Source organism: Hyla sarda, unplaced genomic scaffold (genome assembly GCF_029499605.1).
Source record: "Hyla sarda isolate aHylSar1 unplaced genomic scaffold, aHylSar1.hap1 scaffold_290, whole genome shotgun sequence".
In the NCBI taxonomy this organism is placed as follows: domain Eukaryota; kingdom Metazoa; phylum Chordata; class Amphibia; order Anura; family Hylidae; genus Hyla; species Hyla sarda.
In genome coordinates, this window is record NW_026609608.1 from 50,472 (window position 1) to 65,000 (window position 14,529).

Below are 14,529 nucleotides of genomic sequence, written 5' to 3' on the forward strand. Positions count from 1 at the left end.
CTGCCCTCCACTGCCTGTGTTCTGTCTCTGCACTAAGCCCTGCCCTCCACTGCCTGTGTTCTGTCTCTGCACTAAGCCCTGCCCCCATCCCCCAGTGTTCTGTCTCTGCACTAAGCTCCGCCCTCCACTGCCTGTGTTCTGTCTCTGCACTAAGCCCCGCCCTCCACTGCCTGTGTTCTGTCTCTGCACTAAGCTCCGCCCTCCACTGCCTGTGTTCTGTCTCTGCACTAAGCCCCGCCCTCCACTGCCTGTGTTCTGTCTCTGCACTAAGCCCCGCTCTCCACTGCCTGTGTCTGTGGGGTGAAATGACAGAAACCATATAAGATTGAGTGCTGATGCTATACTTCATACTGCCTGCGGGGGGCGTACTTACCAGTTCATCGCGCTGGATGTCCTCGGACTGGTAGTGGACTTGCTTTACTGACCCGTTATCCTGCATATCAGAGGGACATCATTAGTCATCCCCATATAGATTCAGTCTAAATCCCATATAGATCCCCTACTGATCATTTATCATGTATAGATCCCATATAGACCCCATACAGATCCCACAAACCCATATAGACCCTATACTGACCCTGTAGAGATCCCATATAGACCCCATACAGATCCCACATAAACCCATATAGACCCTATACTGACCCTGTAGAGATCCCATATAGCCCCCGTACAGATCCCATATAGACCCTGTACAGATCCATATAAACCATGAATAGATTCCATACTGACCCTGTACAAATCCATATATAAACCCTGTATAGATCCATACTGACCCTCCACAGATTCCATATAAACCCTGTATAGATCCCATATAGACCCCCATACAGATCCCACATAAACCCATATATATCCTATACTGACCCCGTAGAGATCCCATATAGCCCCGTACAGATCCCATATAGACCCGTACAGATCCCATATAAACCCTGTACAGATCCCATATAAACCCTGTACAGATCCATATAAACCATGCATAGATCCCATACTGACCCTGTACAAATCCATATATAAACCCTGTATAGATCCATACTGACCCTGAACAGATTCCATATAAACCCTGTATAGATCCCATACTAAGCCTGTACAGATCCCATATAAACCCTGTACTGATCCCATATAAACCCAGCATAGATCCCATACTGCCCCTTTACAGATCCCATATAAACCCTGTATAGATCCCATACTGACCCTGTACAGATCCCATATAAACCCTGTACAGATCCCACATAGACCCTGTATAGATCCCATACTGACCCTGTACAAATCCATATATAAACCCTGTATAGATCCATACTGACCCTGAACAGATTCCATATAAACCCTGTATAGATCCCATACTAAGCCTGTACAGATCCCATATAAACCCTGTACTGATCCCATATAAACCCTGCATAGATCCCATACTGCCCCTTTACAGATCCCATATAAACCCTGTATAGATCCCATACTGACCCTGTACAGATCCAATATAAACCCTGTACAGATCCCACATAAACCCTGCATAGATCCCATACTGACCCTGTACAGATCCCTTATAAACCTGTATAGACCCCATATAGACACTGTATAGATCCCATACTGACCCTGTAAAGATCCCTTATGAACCCTGTATAGATCCCATATAGACTCTGTACAGATCCCATATAAACCTGTATAGACCCATATAGACCCTGTATAGATCCCATATAGACTCTGTACAGATCCCATATAAACCATGTATAGATCCCATATAAACCCTGTACAGATCCCACATAAACCCTGCATAGATCCCATACTGACCCTGCACAAATCCATATATAAACCCTGTATGGATCCCATACTGACCCTGAACAGATCCCATATAAACCCTGTACAGATCCCACATAAACCCTGCATAGATCCCATACTGACCCTGTACAGATCCCATATAAACCTGTATAGACCCATATAGACCCTGTATAGATCCCATATAGACTCTGTACAGATCCCATATAAACCATGTATAGATCCCATATAAACCCTGTACAGATCCCACATAAACCCTGCATAGATCCCATACTGACCCTGCACAAATCCTTATATAAACCCTGTATGGATCCCACATAAACCCTGCATAGATCCCATACTGACCCTGCACAAATCCTTATATAAACCCTGTATAGATCCCATACTGACCCTGTACAGATCCCACATAAACCCTGTATAGATCCCATACTGACCCTGTACAGATCCCACATAAACCCTGCATAGATCCCATACTGACCCTGTACAGATCCCATATAAACCTGTATAGACCCCATATAGACCCTGTATAGATCCCATACTGACCCTGTAAAGATCCCATATAAACCCTGTATAGATCCCGCATAAACCATGTTTATATCCCATATAGACCCTGTATAGATCCCATATAAACCATGTATATATCCCATATAAACCCTGCATAGATCCCATACTGACCTTGTACAGATCCCATATAAACCTGTATAGACCCCATATAGACCATGTATAGATCCCATACTGACCCTGTAAAGATCCCATATAAACCCTGTATAGATCCCATATAGACTCTGTACAGATCCCATGTAAACCCTGTATAGATCCCATATAAACCCTGTATAGATCCCATATAAACCCCGTATAGATCCCGCATAAACCATGTTTATATCCCATATAGACCCTGTATAGATCCCATATAGACCCTGTACATCTCATATAAACCATGTATAGATCCCATATAAACCATCTATAGATCCCATACTGACCCTGTACAAATCCATATATAAACCCTGTATAGATCCCACACTGACCCTGTACAGATCCCATATAAACCCTGTATAGATCCCATACTGACCCTGTACAGATCCCATATAGACCCTGTACAGATCCCATATAAACTTGTATAGATCCCATACTGACCCTGTACAGATCCCTTATAGACCCTGTACAGACCCCATATATACCCTGTATAGATCCCATATAAACCCTGTATAGATCCCATATAAACCCTGTATAGATCCCATACTGACCCTGTACAGATCCCATATAAACTCCGTACAGATCCCATATAGACCCTTTACAGATCCCATATAAACTTGTATAGATCCCATACTGACCCTGTACAGATCCCTTATAGACCCTGTATAGATCCCATATAAACCCTGTATAGATCCCATACTGACCCTGTACAGATCCCATATAAACTCCGTACAGATCCCATATAGACCCTTTACAGATCCCATATAAACTTGTATAGATCCCATACTGACCCTGTACAGATCCCTTATAGACCCTGTATAGATCCCATATAAACTCTGTATAGATCCCATATAAACCCTGTATAGATCCCATATAAACCCTGTATAGATCCCATATAAACCCTGTATAGATCCCATATAAACCCTGTATAGATCCCATATAAACCCTGTATAGATCCCATATAAACCCTGTATAGATCCCATATAAACCCTGTATAGATCCCATATAAACCCTGTATAGATCCCATATAAACCCTGTATAGATCCCATATAAACCCTGTATAGATCCCATATAAACCCTGTATAGATCCCATATAAACCCTGTATAGATCCCATACTGACCTTGTACAGATCCTATATAAACTCTGTACAGATCCCATATAGATTCCGTACTCACCTTCTCTCCGGGGAAGGTAATAGTCCGCTCACTGGGGGGGAAATCGGAGTACATGTCCCAGACCGCGGACCCTGCAGGAGACACATGAAGAATGTGAGTGTTTATATCCTAAACCTCGTGTACAGGAACAGCACTGCCACCCAGAGCAACCACAGGTTAGTGTCCGCCATATTGGAAGTATGAGGAGGTGGGAGGCCCACAAGGGGCTGTGTAGGGGGAATACACAATAGGTTCTGCTGAGTTATTATGGCCGCCATTGTGACCTACACAACTTTCTAGTTCTCTCCTATAACTGTTATGGAAAGTTGGGTGATGATCCTGTGAAAGGAGTCATGGAGGCCATATGAGCTGCGCTCTGCTCTCCTTTATTTTCCTCAGTTCTGCCATTCAGGAGTCTGGGGAATGTATGGGCCAAAATGGCAGCCATATTGGTTGTCACCCAGAAGGAGATATAAGGATACAGTGGAGGTCAAAAGTTTGGGCCCCCAGGTAAAAATTGGTATTAATGTGTATAAAGAAGCCAAGGAAAGATGGAAAAATCTCCAAAAGGCATCAGATTACAGATTAGACATTCTTATAATATGTCACCAAAAGTTAGGCTGGGTTCAACTACAGTTCCCGCATACATTTTCTATCAAAAACCGTATGGGGAAAAAAACGGATGGAACAGTATGGGGAAAAAGTAAACCGTATACGTTTTTAAACAGTATACTGTTTTAAAAAGTGCATACAGTTCCGTCAGTTTTTATAGAAAAAAACCCATACGTTTTTGAAAATTTTGTCCATTTTTAATGGGAGGGGTCTTGGGTGGGGACTTTAGGATGCAAATGCGCATGTGCAAATTAAAAACGTATACGTTTTTCCCGTATGGAACCGTATACATGTGCGTTTCCCATTGACGTCCATGTTAAAAAAAAAACATATGCGGTTGCAGTACGGTTATTAAACCGGAGTCAAAACCGTGGTTGACTGTACTGCAACCACATACGTTTTTTTTTAACATGGACGTCAATGGGAAACGCACATGTATACGGTTCCATACGGGAAAAACGTATACGTTTTTAATTTGCACATGCGCATTTGCATCCTAAAGTCCCCACCCAAGACCCCTCCCATTAAAAATGGACAAAATTTTCAAAAACGTATGGGTTTTTTTCTATAAAAACTGACGGAACTGTATGCACTTTTTAAAACAGTATACTGTTTAAAAACGTATACGGTTTACTTTTTCCCATACTGTTCCATCCGTTTTTCCCCCATACGGTTTTTGATAGAAAACGTATGCGGGAACCGTAGTTGAAAAACATAGTGTGAACCCAGCCTTACATTTTATTCCCATCATTTACACTTTCAAAATAATAGAAAACAAAAAAATGTTGTCTGCAAAAGTTTGGGCACCCTGCAGAGTTAATATCTTGTACTGCCCCCTTTGGCAAGTATCGAAGCTTGTAAACGCTTTTTGTAGCCAGCCAAGAGTCTTTCAATTCTTGTTTGAGGTATCTTTGCCCATTATTCCTTACAAAAGTCTTCCAGTTCTTTGAGATTTCTGGTCTGTCTGTCACGCACTGCTCTTTTAAGGTCTATCCATAGATTTTCAATTATGTTGAGGTCAGGAGATTGTGAAGGCCATGACAAAACCTTCAGTTTACGCTTCTTGATGTAATCCCCCGTGGATTTCGAGGTGTGTTTAGGATCATTATCCATTTGTAGAAGCCATCCTCTCTTTAACTTCAGCTTTTTCACAGATGGCATCAGGGTAGCATCCAAAATTTGCTGACATTTTATTGAATCCCTTTTTCCTTCTACTCGTGAGATGTTCCCTGTGCCACTGGCTGCAATACCACCCCAAAGCATGATTGATCCACCCCCATGCTTAACAGTTGGACAGAGGTTCTTTTCTTTAAATTCTGCTCCCCTTCTTCTCCAAACGTACCTTTGCTCATTCCGCACAAAAAGTTCAATTTTAACCTCATCGGTCCACAGAACTGGTTTCCAAAATGCATCAGGCTTGTCTATATGTTCATTTGCAAAGTTCAAACGCTGATTTTTGTGGTGAGGACGTAGAAGAGGTTTTCTTCTGATAACTCTTCCATGAAGACCATATTTGTACAAGTATCTCTTTATAGTGGAATAGTGTAACCACAACTCCAGTGTCTGCCAGATCTTTCTGGAGGGATTGTGCAGTCAAACGTGGGTTTTGAATTGTTTTTCTCATAATCCTGCAAGCTGTTCTGTCTGATATTTTTCTTGGTCTTCCAGATCTTGCTTTAACTTCCACTGTTCCTGATGACTGCCATTTCTTAATTACATTCCAAACAGAGGATATTGACATCTGAAAACGTTTTGCTATCTTCTTATAGCCTTCTCCAGCTTTGTGAGCGTCAACTATTTTCAGTTTCAGATTTCTAGACAACTGCTTAGAAGAACCCGTGGTGCTGATTGTTGGGGCAAGGTCAGATGAGTCTGGGCATTTAAAACCTTTGAGATTGACATCACTTGGTCTTCCCAGATGATGATAGAGAACAATCCATGACACTGGCCGGTCTCAGCTTTGTAAAGGGGGCAGTGCATGCTATAAATTCTGCAGGGTGCACACATTTTTGCAGACGCCATTTTTTTGTTTTCTGTTATTGTGAAAGTGTAAATGATGGAAATAAAATGTAACTTTTGTTGACATATTATAAGAATGTCTAATCTGTAATTTGATGCCTTTTGGAGATTTTTTCATCTTTCCTTGGCTTCTTTATGCACATTAATACACATTTTTTACCTGGGGTGCCCTAACTTTTGATCCCCACTGTAGACAACTGGAGAAACTAAATTCTATGGGAGCATTTGGGGGGTCAGAATCTGGTTGCCGTGGGCGACACTGCTGTTCTAGTCTTTAAGAAGGACGCTCGGGGCTACGGAAGAGACGGATGCAGGAGCCAAGCACTGACCTTTCCGTTCTATCTGCGCGGAGTCTGGTGCACCGTCCCCCAAGAGGCAAAAAGTAACAAGAAGACAAAGCAAGCGGAGAAGACAAAGAGAAGAAAGATTCATAAGATTCAGAGAAAAGCCAAGAAAATGGCGGCAGAGCGACGGACAGGGCCTCACCTTCTCCCTGAGACGTCTCAGCAGAGTTCTGGGGGGGCACTCTCATCTCGGGGTAGTCACCGTCGTCACTCAGCTTCTTCTGTGTGGAGCTCAGGAGGTCGCTCGCCCCCACCCACTCCGTGCGCAGCCAACTCTCTGCAAACATCACAAAGATCAGCGTCATGACATCACAAAGATCAGCGTCATGACATCACAAAGATCAGCGTCATGACATCACAAAGATCGGCGTCATGACATCACAAATATCAGCGTCATGACATCCCAAAGATCAGCGTCATGACATCACAAAGATCGGCGTCATGACATCACAAAGATCAGCGTCATGACTTCACAAAGATCAGCGTCATGACATCACAAAGATCAGCGTCATGACATCACAAAGATCAGCGTCATGACATCACAAAGATCGGCGTCATGACATCACAAAGATCGGCGTCATGACATCACAAAGATCGGCGTCATGACATCACAAAGATCGGCGTCATGACATCACAAAGATCGGCGTCATGACATCACAAAGATCAGCGTCATGACATCACAAAGATCAGCGTCATGACATCACAAAGATCAGCGTCATGACTTCACAAAGATCGGCGTCATGACATCACAAAGATCGGCGTCATGACATCACAAAGATCGGCGTCATGACATCACAAAGATCGGCGTCATGACATCACAAAGATCAGCGTCATGACTTCACAAAGATCAGCGTCATGACATCACAAAGATCAGCGTCATGACATCCCAAAGATCAGCGTCATGACATCACAAAGATCGGCGTCATGACATCACAAAGATCGGCGTCATGACATCACAAAGATCGGCGTCATGACATCACAAAGATCAGCGTCATGACTTCACAAAGATCAGCGTCATGACATCACAAAGATCAGCGTCATAATAGACTCCGCCGTGGCCCCCTATCAGGCCTGAGGGGCATTATCTTCTGAGACCCCTTGGAGGGAGCGGGAATAACATTTAGTCACTAACCTAATAGCAAACCTTGGTGACCTCCATGTTTTGGACCTTCGCGACCCCTAGGGTGATTTTGGGTATTCTCTTGTATATGCCGTTTTAGCATACACTGAGTTCTACAGCGTGCAGAGGGTTAATTTGTTGGCACTGCATTTCTTGTACAGTTGAGTTTAGTCATGTGGATTCAGGAGCCTGTCCCACACTGCCTCCCTATCCTGGGAATAGAGGTGGACCCCATTCTTGTTGTAGTCAGTCTAGCCCTGGCCAAAGCCGTGAGCACATGTCCTGCTCTTCAATCCAGTTACATCACGGGGAGGTCAAAGGTTATTAGGCCCAGGTATTTCTAATGTCAGGCATACCTCCTAGGCATAAGCCGCATAACGGGGAGGTCAAAGGTTATTAGGCCCAGGTATTTCCAATGTCAGGCATACCTCCTAGGTATAAGCCGCATCACGGGGAGGTCAAAGGTTATTAGGCAGAGGTATTTCTAATGTCAGGCATACCTCCTAGGTATAAGCCGCATCACGGGGAGGTCAAAGGTTATTAGGCAGAGGTATTTCTAATGTCAGGCATACCTCCTAGGTATAAGCCGCATCACGGGGAGGTCAAAGGTTATTAGGCCCAGGTATTTCTAATGTCAGGCATACCTCCTAGGTATAAGCCGCATCACGGGGAGGTCAAAGGTTATTAGGCCCAGGTATTTCTAATGTCAGGCATACCTCCTAGGTATAAGCCGCATCACGGGGAGGTCAAAGGTTATTAGGCCCAGGTATTTCTAATGTCAGGCATACCTCCTAGGTATAAGCCGCATCACGGGGAGGTCAAAGGTTATTAGGCACAGGTATTTCTAATGTCAGGCATACCTCCTAGGTATAAGCCGCATCACGGGGAGGTCAAAGGTTATTAGGCACAGGTATTTCTAATGTCAGACATACCTCCTAGGTATAAGCCGCATTACGGGGAGGTCAAAGGTTATTAGGCCCAGGTATTTCTAATGTCAGGCATACCTCCTAGGAATAAGTCATATCACTGGGAGGTCAAAGGTTATTAGGCCCAGGTATTTCTAATGTCAGGCATACCTCCTAGGAATAAGCCGCATCACGGGGAGGTCAAACGTTATTAGGCACAGGTATTTCTAATGTCAGGCCTACCTCCTAGGAATAAGCCGCATCACAGGGAGGTCAAAGGTTATTAGGCCCAGGTATTTCTAATGTCAGGCATACCTCCTAGGTATGAGCCGCATCACGGGGAGGTCAAAGGTTATTAGGCCCAGGTATTTCTAATGTCAGGCATACCTCCTAGGAATAAGCCACATCACTGGGAGATCAAAGGTTATTAGGCCCAGGTATTTCTAATGTCAGGCATACCTCCTAGGTATAAGCCGCATCACGGGGAGGTCAAAGGTTATTAGGCAGAGGTATTTCTAATGTCAGGCATACCTCCTAGGTATAAGCCGCATCACGGGGAGGTCGTAAGGGTTATTAGGCCAAGGTATTTCTAATGTCAGGCATACTTCCTAGGTATAAGCCGCATCACAGGGAGGTGAAAGGTTATTAGGCCCAGGTATTTCTAATGTCAGGCATACCTCCTAGGTATAAGCCGCATCACAGGGAGGTCAAAGGTTATTAGGCCCAGGTATTTCTAATGTCAGGCATACCACCTAGGTATAAGCCGCATCACGGGGAGGTCAAAGGTTATTAGGCGCAGGTATTTCTAATGCCAGGCATACCTCCTAGGTATAAGCTGCATCACTGGGAGGTCAAAGGTTATTAGGCCCAGGTATTTCTAATGTTAGGCATACCTCCTAGGTATAAGCCGCATTACGGGGAGGTCAAAGGTTATTAGGCCCAGGTATTTCTAATGTCAGGCATACCTCCTAGGTATAGGCCACATCTAAGTCACTAGTCCTGTCTGCAACAAAGTCGTTCCTGAGTCTAGTCTAAGTGCCGGGTACATGGAGTCCTTTTGTACCTTGCACCGACCTCACACTCACCGATCTGCTGGCGTAGCTCCGGCATCAGCTGCGGGTTCCTGTACAACAGGGACAGCGATTGGTTGACTCGTTCCTCGATGACCCGGAGATGCGTCAGAACCTGAAGAAGAAACCGACTTGCTGATAAAAGAGACTGTGACCGGCAGATACCAGAGACAACAGAGGGACGGCCACTACCTGGAACTGGATGGTCTCGGCTCGGTCAGGTTCGGCACTGCTGACGTGCTGGTAGTGACGCACCGTGTGCCGCTGGTCTTTCTGCTCGGCGTGGATGTATTTCTTCAGGGCCAGGAGGACCTTCTCTGACTGCGCACAACAGAAGAGACAAGATCATGGCAGATCCTGGGAGATCAGTGAGGATCAGTGAGGACACAAGGGGAGGGGGCTTACATCCAGGGGCGTGGTCTGCACGCTCGCCAAGTAGTTCTCCAGCGCTGCCCTACGGTTATCATTAAGAGCTGCAACCACCCGACCCAGATGCGTCTCCACCAGGCGCTGGCGCTGAGCTGAGATCTGACTCTCCAGGGTCTGCAGGATGGACTGAAAGTGCTGTAGAGAGGAGCACATACAGGGGATTAGATACAGCCTAGATACACAGGTATAGATACACCAAATAAAAATATCACACACAATAGGCTTAGATACTCAGAATGGACTACTATGAATGATAGACTTAGATACCCTAAGTAGGCAAACAGTATGAAATATGAGATGATTAGATACACCAACTCAGCAGACAGTATCACACATGATAGGGTTAGATACATAGTTCAGTAGACAGAATCCCATATGACACGTTTACATACACATTTCAGCATGTAGTATAAAAGATGATAGGACTGGATACAGTGCCTCAGCAGTCGGTATCACATGATAGGATTAGATACATCAGCTTAGTAGACAAACATGGTTTTCTTAGTTATTCAGCAGTCGGTATCACATGGTCAGATTAGATACATGAGGTGTGATCACCGCCTTCTGTCATCGTATCATGTCCTCCATGTTTCCACAATTTGCAGGTTGGTAAGAATTCTCTGGAGATCTGAAGGCCTTATAGTGGAGCGCCATGTAACCCAATGCGTTATTACAGACCCCGCCCACTGCGCCGCCATGTCCTGTGCTATAATCCTGCAGGGTGACGGATCTGATCGGCTTTACAGTCCTCGCGCCCCCTGTCACATGATCACTTTGCACTGGTAACACGACCCCAGGCGTAGCCCCAGGGACATGTTCACATTGTCTTCTTTATGTCACCATCAGCAGAAGGATTGGTGGACAGATGTAGCTGAGCTCAACGTGTTCTATAATAGTAGGGTGAGATCTGAAGCACACAGTCAGCTCTGCTACATCTGTTCCTGGAGTCTGGAGACTTTATACTGAACACGTTCATCCAGGACATAAGACCACCATGTCATTAGATTGTAGTCACTACCTTGTGGAGTAGCCCATGACCCTCATCATCCTAGACATGACCTCCACCATCCCAACCAGTCACCATCAAGTCTATACCACAGTCCTGATGGGACACCCCATATTGGACTTGATGGATCACCTCCCAAAATGGAGCCGCCACCACCAAGATACATATATGATGGAGCCGCCACCACCAAGATACATATATGATGGAGCCGCCACCACCAAGATACATTTATGATGGAGCCGCCACCACCAAGATACATATATGATGGAGCCGCCACCACCAAGAAACATATATGATGGAGCCGCCACCACCAAGATACAAATATGATGGAGCCACCATAGCTAAGATACATATATGATGGAGCCACCACCACCAAGATACATATATGATGGAGCCGCCACCACCAAGATACATATATGATGGAGCCGCCACCACCAAGAAACATATATGATGGAGCCGCCACCACCAAGATACATATATGATGGAGCCGCCACCACCAAGATACATATATGATGGAGCCGCCACCACCAAGATACATATATGATGGAACCGCCACCACCAAGATACATATATGATGGGGCCGCCACCACCAAGATACATATATGATGGAGCCGCCACCACCAAGATACATTTATGATGGAACCGCCACCACCAAGATACATATATGATGGAGCCGCCACCACCAAGATACATATATGATGGAGCCGCCACCACCAAGATACATTTATGATGGAGCCGCCACCACCAAGATACATTTATGATGGAGCCGCCACCACCAAGATACATATATGATGGAACCGCCACCACCAAGATACATATATGATGGAGCCGCCACCACCAAGATACATTTATGATGGAGCCGCCACCACCAAGATACATTTATGATGGAGCCGCCACCACCAAGATACATATATGATGGAGCCGCCACCACCAAGATACATATATGATGGAGCCGCCACCACCAAGATACATATATGATGGAGCCGCCACCACCAAGATACATATATGATGGAGCCGCCACCACCAAGATACATATATGATGGGGCCGCCACCACCAAGATACATATATGATGGAACCGCCACCACCAAGATACATATATGATGGAGCCGCCACCACCAAGATACATATATGATGGAGACGCCACCACCAAGATACAAATATGATGGAGCCACCATAGCTAAGATACATATATGATGGAGCCACCACGACTAAGATACATATATGATGGAGCCACCACGACTAAGATACATATATGATGGAGCCACCACCACCAAGATACATATATGATGGAGCCGCCACCACCAAGATACATATATGATGGAGCCGCCACCACCAAGATACATATATGATGGAGCCGCCACCACCAAGATACATATATGATGGAGCCGCCACCACCAAGATACATATATGATGGAGCCACCACCACCAAGATACATATATGATGGAGCCTCAGCCACCAAGATACACATATGATGGACCCACCACCATCGAGATACATATTTGATGGAGCCGCCACCACCAAGATACATATATGATGGAGCCGCCACCACTAAGATACATATATGATGGAGCCACCACCACTAAGATACATATATGATGGAGCCGCCACCACCAAGATACATATATGATGGAGCAACCAGCACCACGATACATGTATGATGGAGCCACCACCACCAAGATACATATATGATGGAGCCACCACCACTAAGATACATATATGATGGAGCCACCACCACTAAGATACATATATGATGGAGCCGCCACCACTAAGAAACATATATGATGGAGCCACCACCAAGATACATATATGATGGAGCCGCAGCCACCAAGATACATATATGATGGAGCCACCACCACTAAGAAACATATATGATGGAGCCACCACCACCAAGATACATATATGATGGAGCCGCCACCACCATCAAGATACATATATGATGGAGCCGCCGCCACCAAGATACATATATGATGGAGCCCCCCACCAAGATACATATATGATGGAGCCACCACCACCAAGATACATATATGATGGAACCACCACCACCAAGATACATACATGATGGAGCCACCACCACAAAGATAGATATATGATGGAGCCACCAGCACCAAGATACATATATGATGGAGCCGCCACCACTAAGATACATATATGATGGAGCCGCCACCACCAAGATACAGGTATGATGGAGCCACCACCAAGATACAGGTATAATGGAACCACCACCACCAAGATACATATATGATGGAGCCAACACCACTAAGATAAATATATGATGGAGCCGCCACCACCAAGACACAGGTATGATGGAGCCACCACCACTAAGATACAGGAATAATGGAGCCACCACCACCAAGATACAGTTATGATGGAGCTACCACCACTAAGATACAGGTATGATGGAGCCACCAACACCAAGATACAGGTATGATGGAGCCACCACCAACAAGATACATATATGATGGAGCCACCACCACCAAGACACAGGTATGATAAAGCCATCACTATAATCTCATCACATGATCATCCAGTCCATGACCAATTTACTAATATAGAGCCTACAGAGAAGGACCAGAACCTGACGACTCAGGCAGCCGCTCCTCACGTCTTCTACACGACTCCGTTCAGCTATATAATGGGATACGTTGTATGGATGCGTCCAGTATTTATCCTTACTATGGGAGGTGGGGTGTAAACAGGGATGGCGTTAGGGCAGGGCAATTGCCCAGGGCCCCCATCCCCCAGGGGGCCACCTGCGGGCTGCTCAGTGAAGGATACAAGAGGGGGATCCCCCACTGAGCAGCCCGCTGGGGGCCCTGTCACATTCGGGACACAAGGATTTCCTGGTTACCTTTCTGCGGCCTCGTGTTAACTTAAAAAATGCAGGAGCCGCCGGGAGATAGCGCACGCAGGGACATCACTGACGCCCATAGGAACAGAGGAGCATCGAGGAGGAGGACACGCGAGCGCATGGTAAGTTACCAGCATGTCATCTTCAGTGCTCCGACCACCGCTCCTCCAGTCCCGGGACATACATAGGACACAGCAGTAGATTGTGACCCCTGACCAGAGGAGTGGTGGTCGGAACACTGAAGCGGGGCAGTACACAGGCATACACTGTTTATGACTGAAGGCTGTATGTCTGTGGGGGAACTATACTGCACCTAATGTGGGGGAAATATACTGCACCTAATGTGGGGGAACTGTACTGCACCTAATGTGAGGGAACTGTACTGCACCTAATGTGAGGGAACTGTACTGCACCTAATGTGGGGGAATTGTACTGCACCTAATGTAGGGGGATTGTACTGCACCTAATGTGGGGGGAACTATACTGCACCTAATGTGGGGGAAATATACTGCACCTAATGTGGGGGAACTGTACTGCACCTAATGTGGGGGGGAACTATACT

The 14,529-nt window shown here is 45.6% G+C and overlaps 1 protein-coding gene across 2 annotated transcripts in view; it reads right to left on the reverse strand.

Moving 5' to 3' along the window:
- APLP1 (amyloid beta precursor like protein 1) overlaps positions 1 to 14,529 on the reverse strand; it is a 144,935-nt gene that overhangs the window by 26,612 nt on the left and 103,794 nt on the right. Inside the window, exons 9-15 of one of the 2 annotated variants that reach the window (XM_056553374.1) lie at positions 10,088 to 10,246; positions 9,875 to 10,003; positions 9,698 to 9,797; positions 6,730 to 6,864; positions 6,573 to 6,596; positions 3,634 to 3,704; positions 374 to 433 (exon numbers count right to left, since the gene is read on the reverse strand). In XM_056553374.1, coding sequence (XP_056409349.1) covers positions 374 to 433; positions 3,634 to 3,704; positions 6,573 to 6,596; positions 6,730 to 6,864; positions 9,698 to 9,797; positions 9,875 to 10,003; positions 10,088 to 10,246 — 678 coding nt within the window. The remainder of the gene's footprint in view (positions 1 to 373; positions 434 to 3,633; positions 3,705 to 6,572; positions 6,597 to 6,729; positions 6,865 to 9,697; positions 9,798 to 9,874; positions 10,004 to 10,087; positions 10,247 to 14,529) is intronic. The other variant, XM_056553375.1, reaches the window with a different exon arrangement.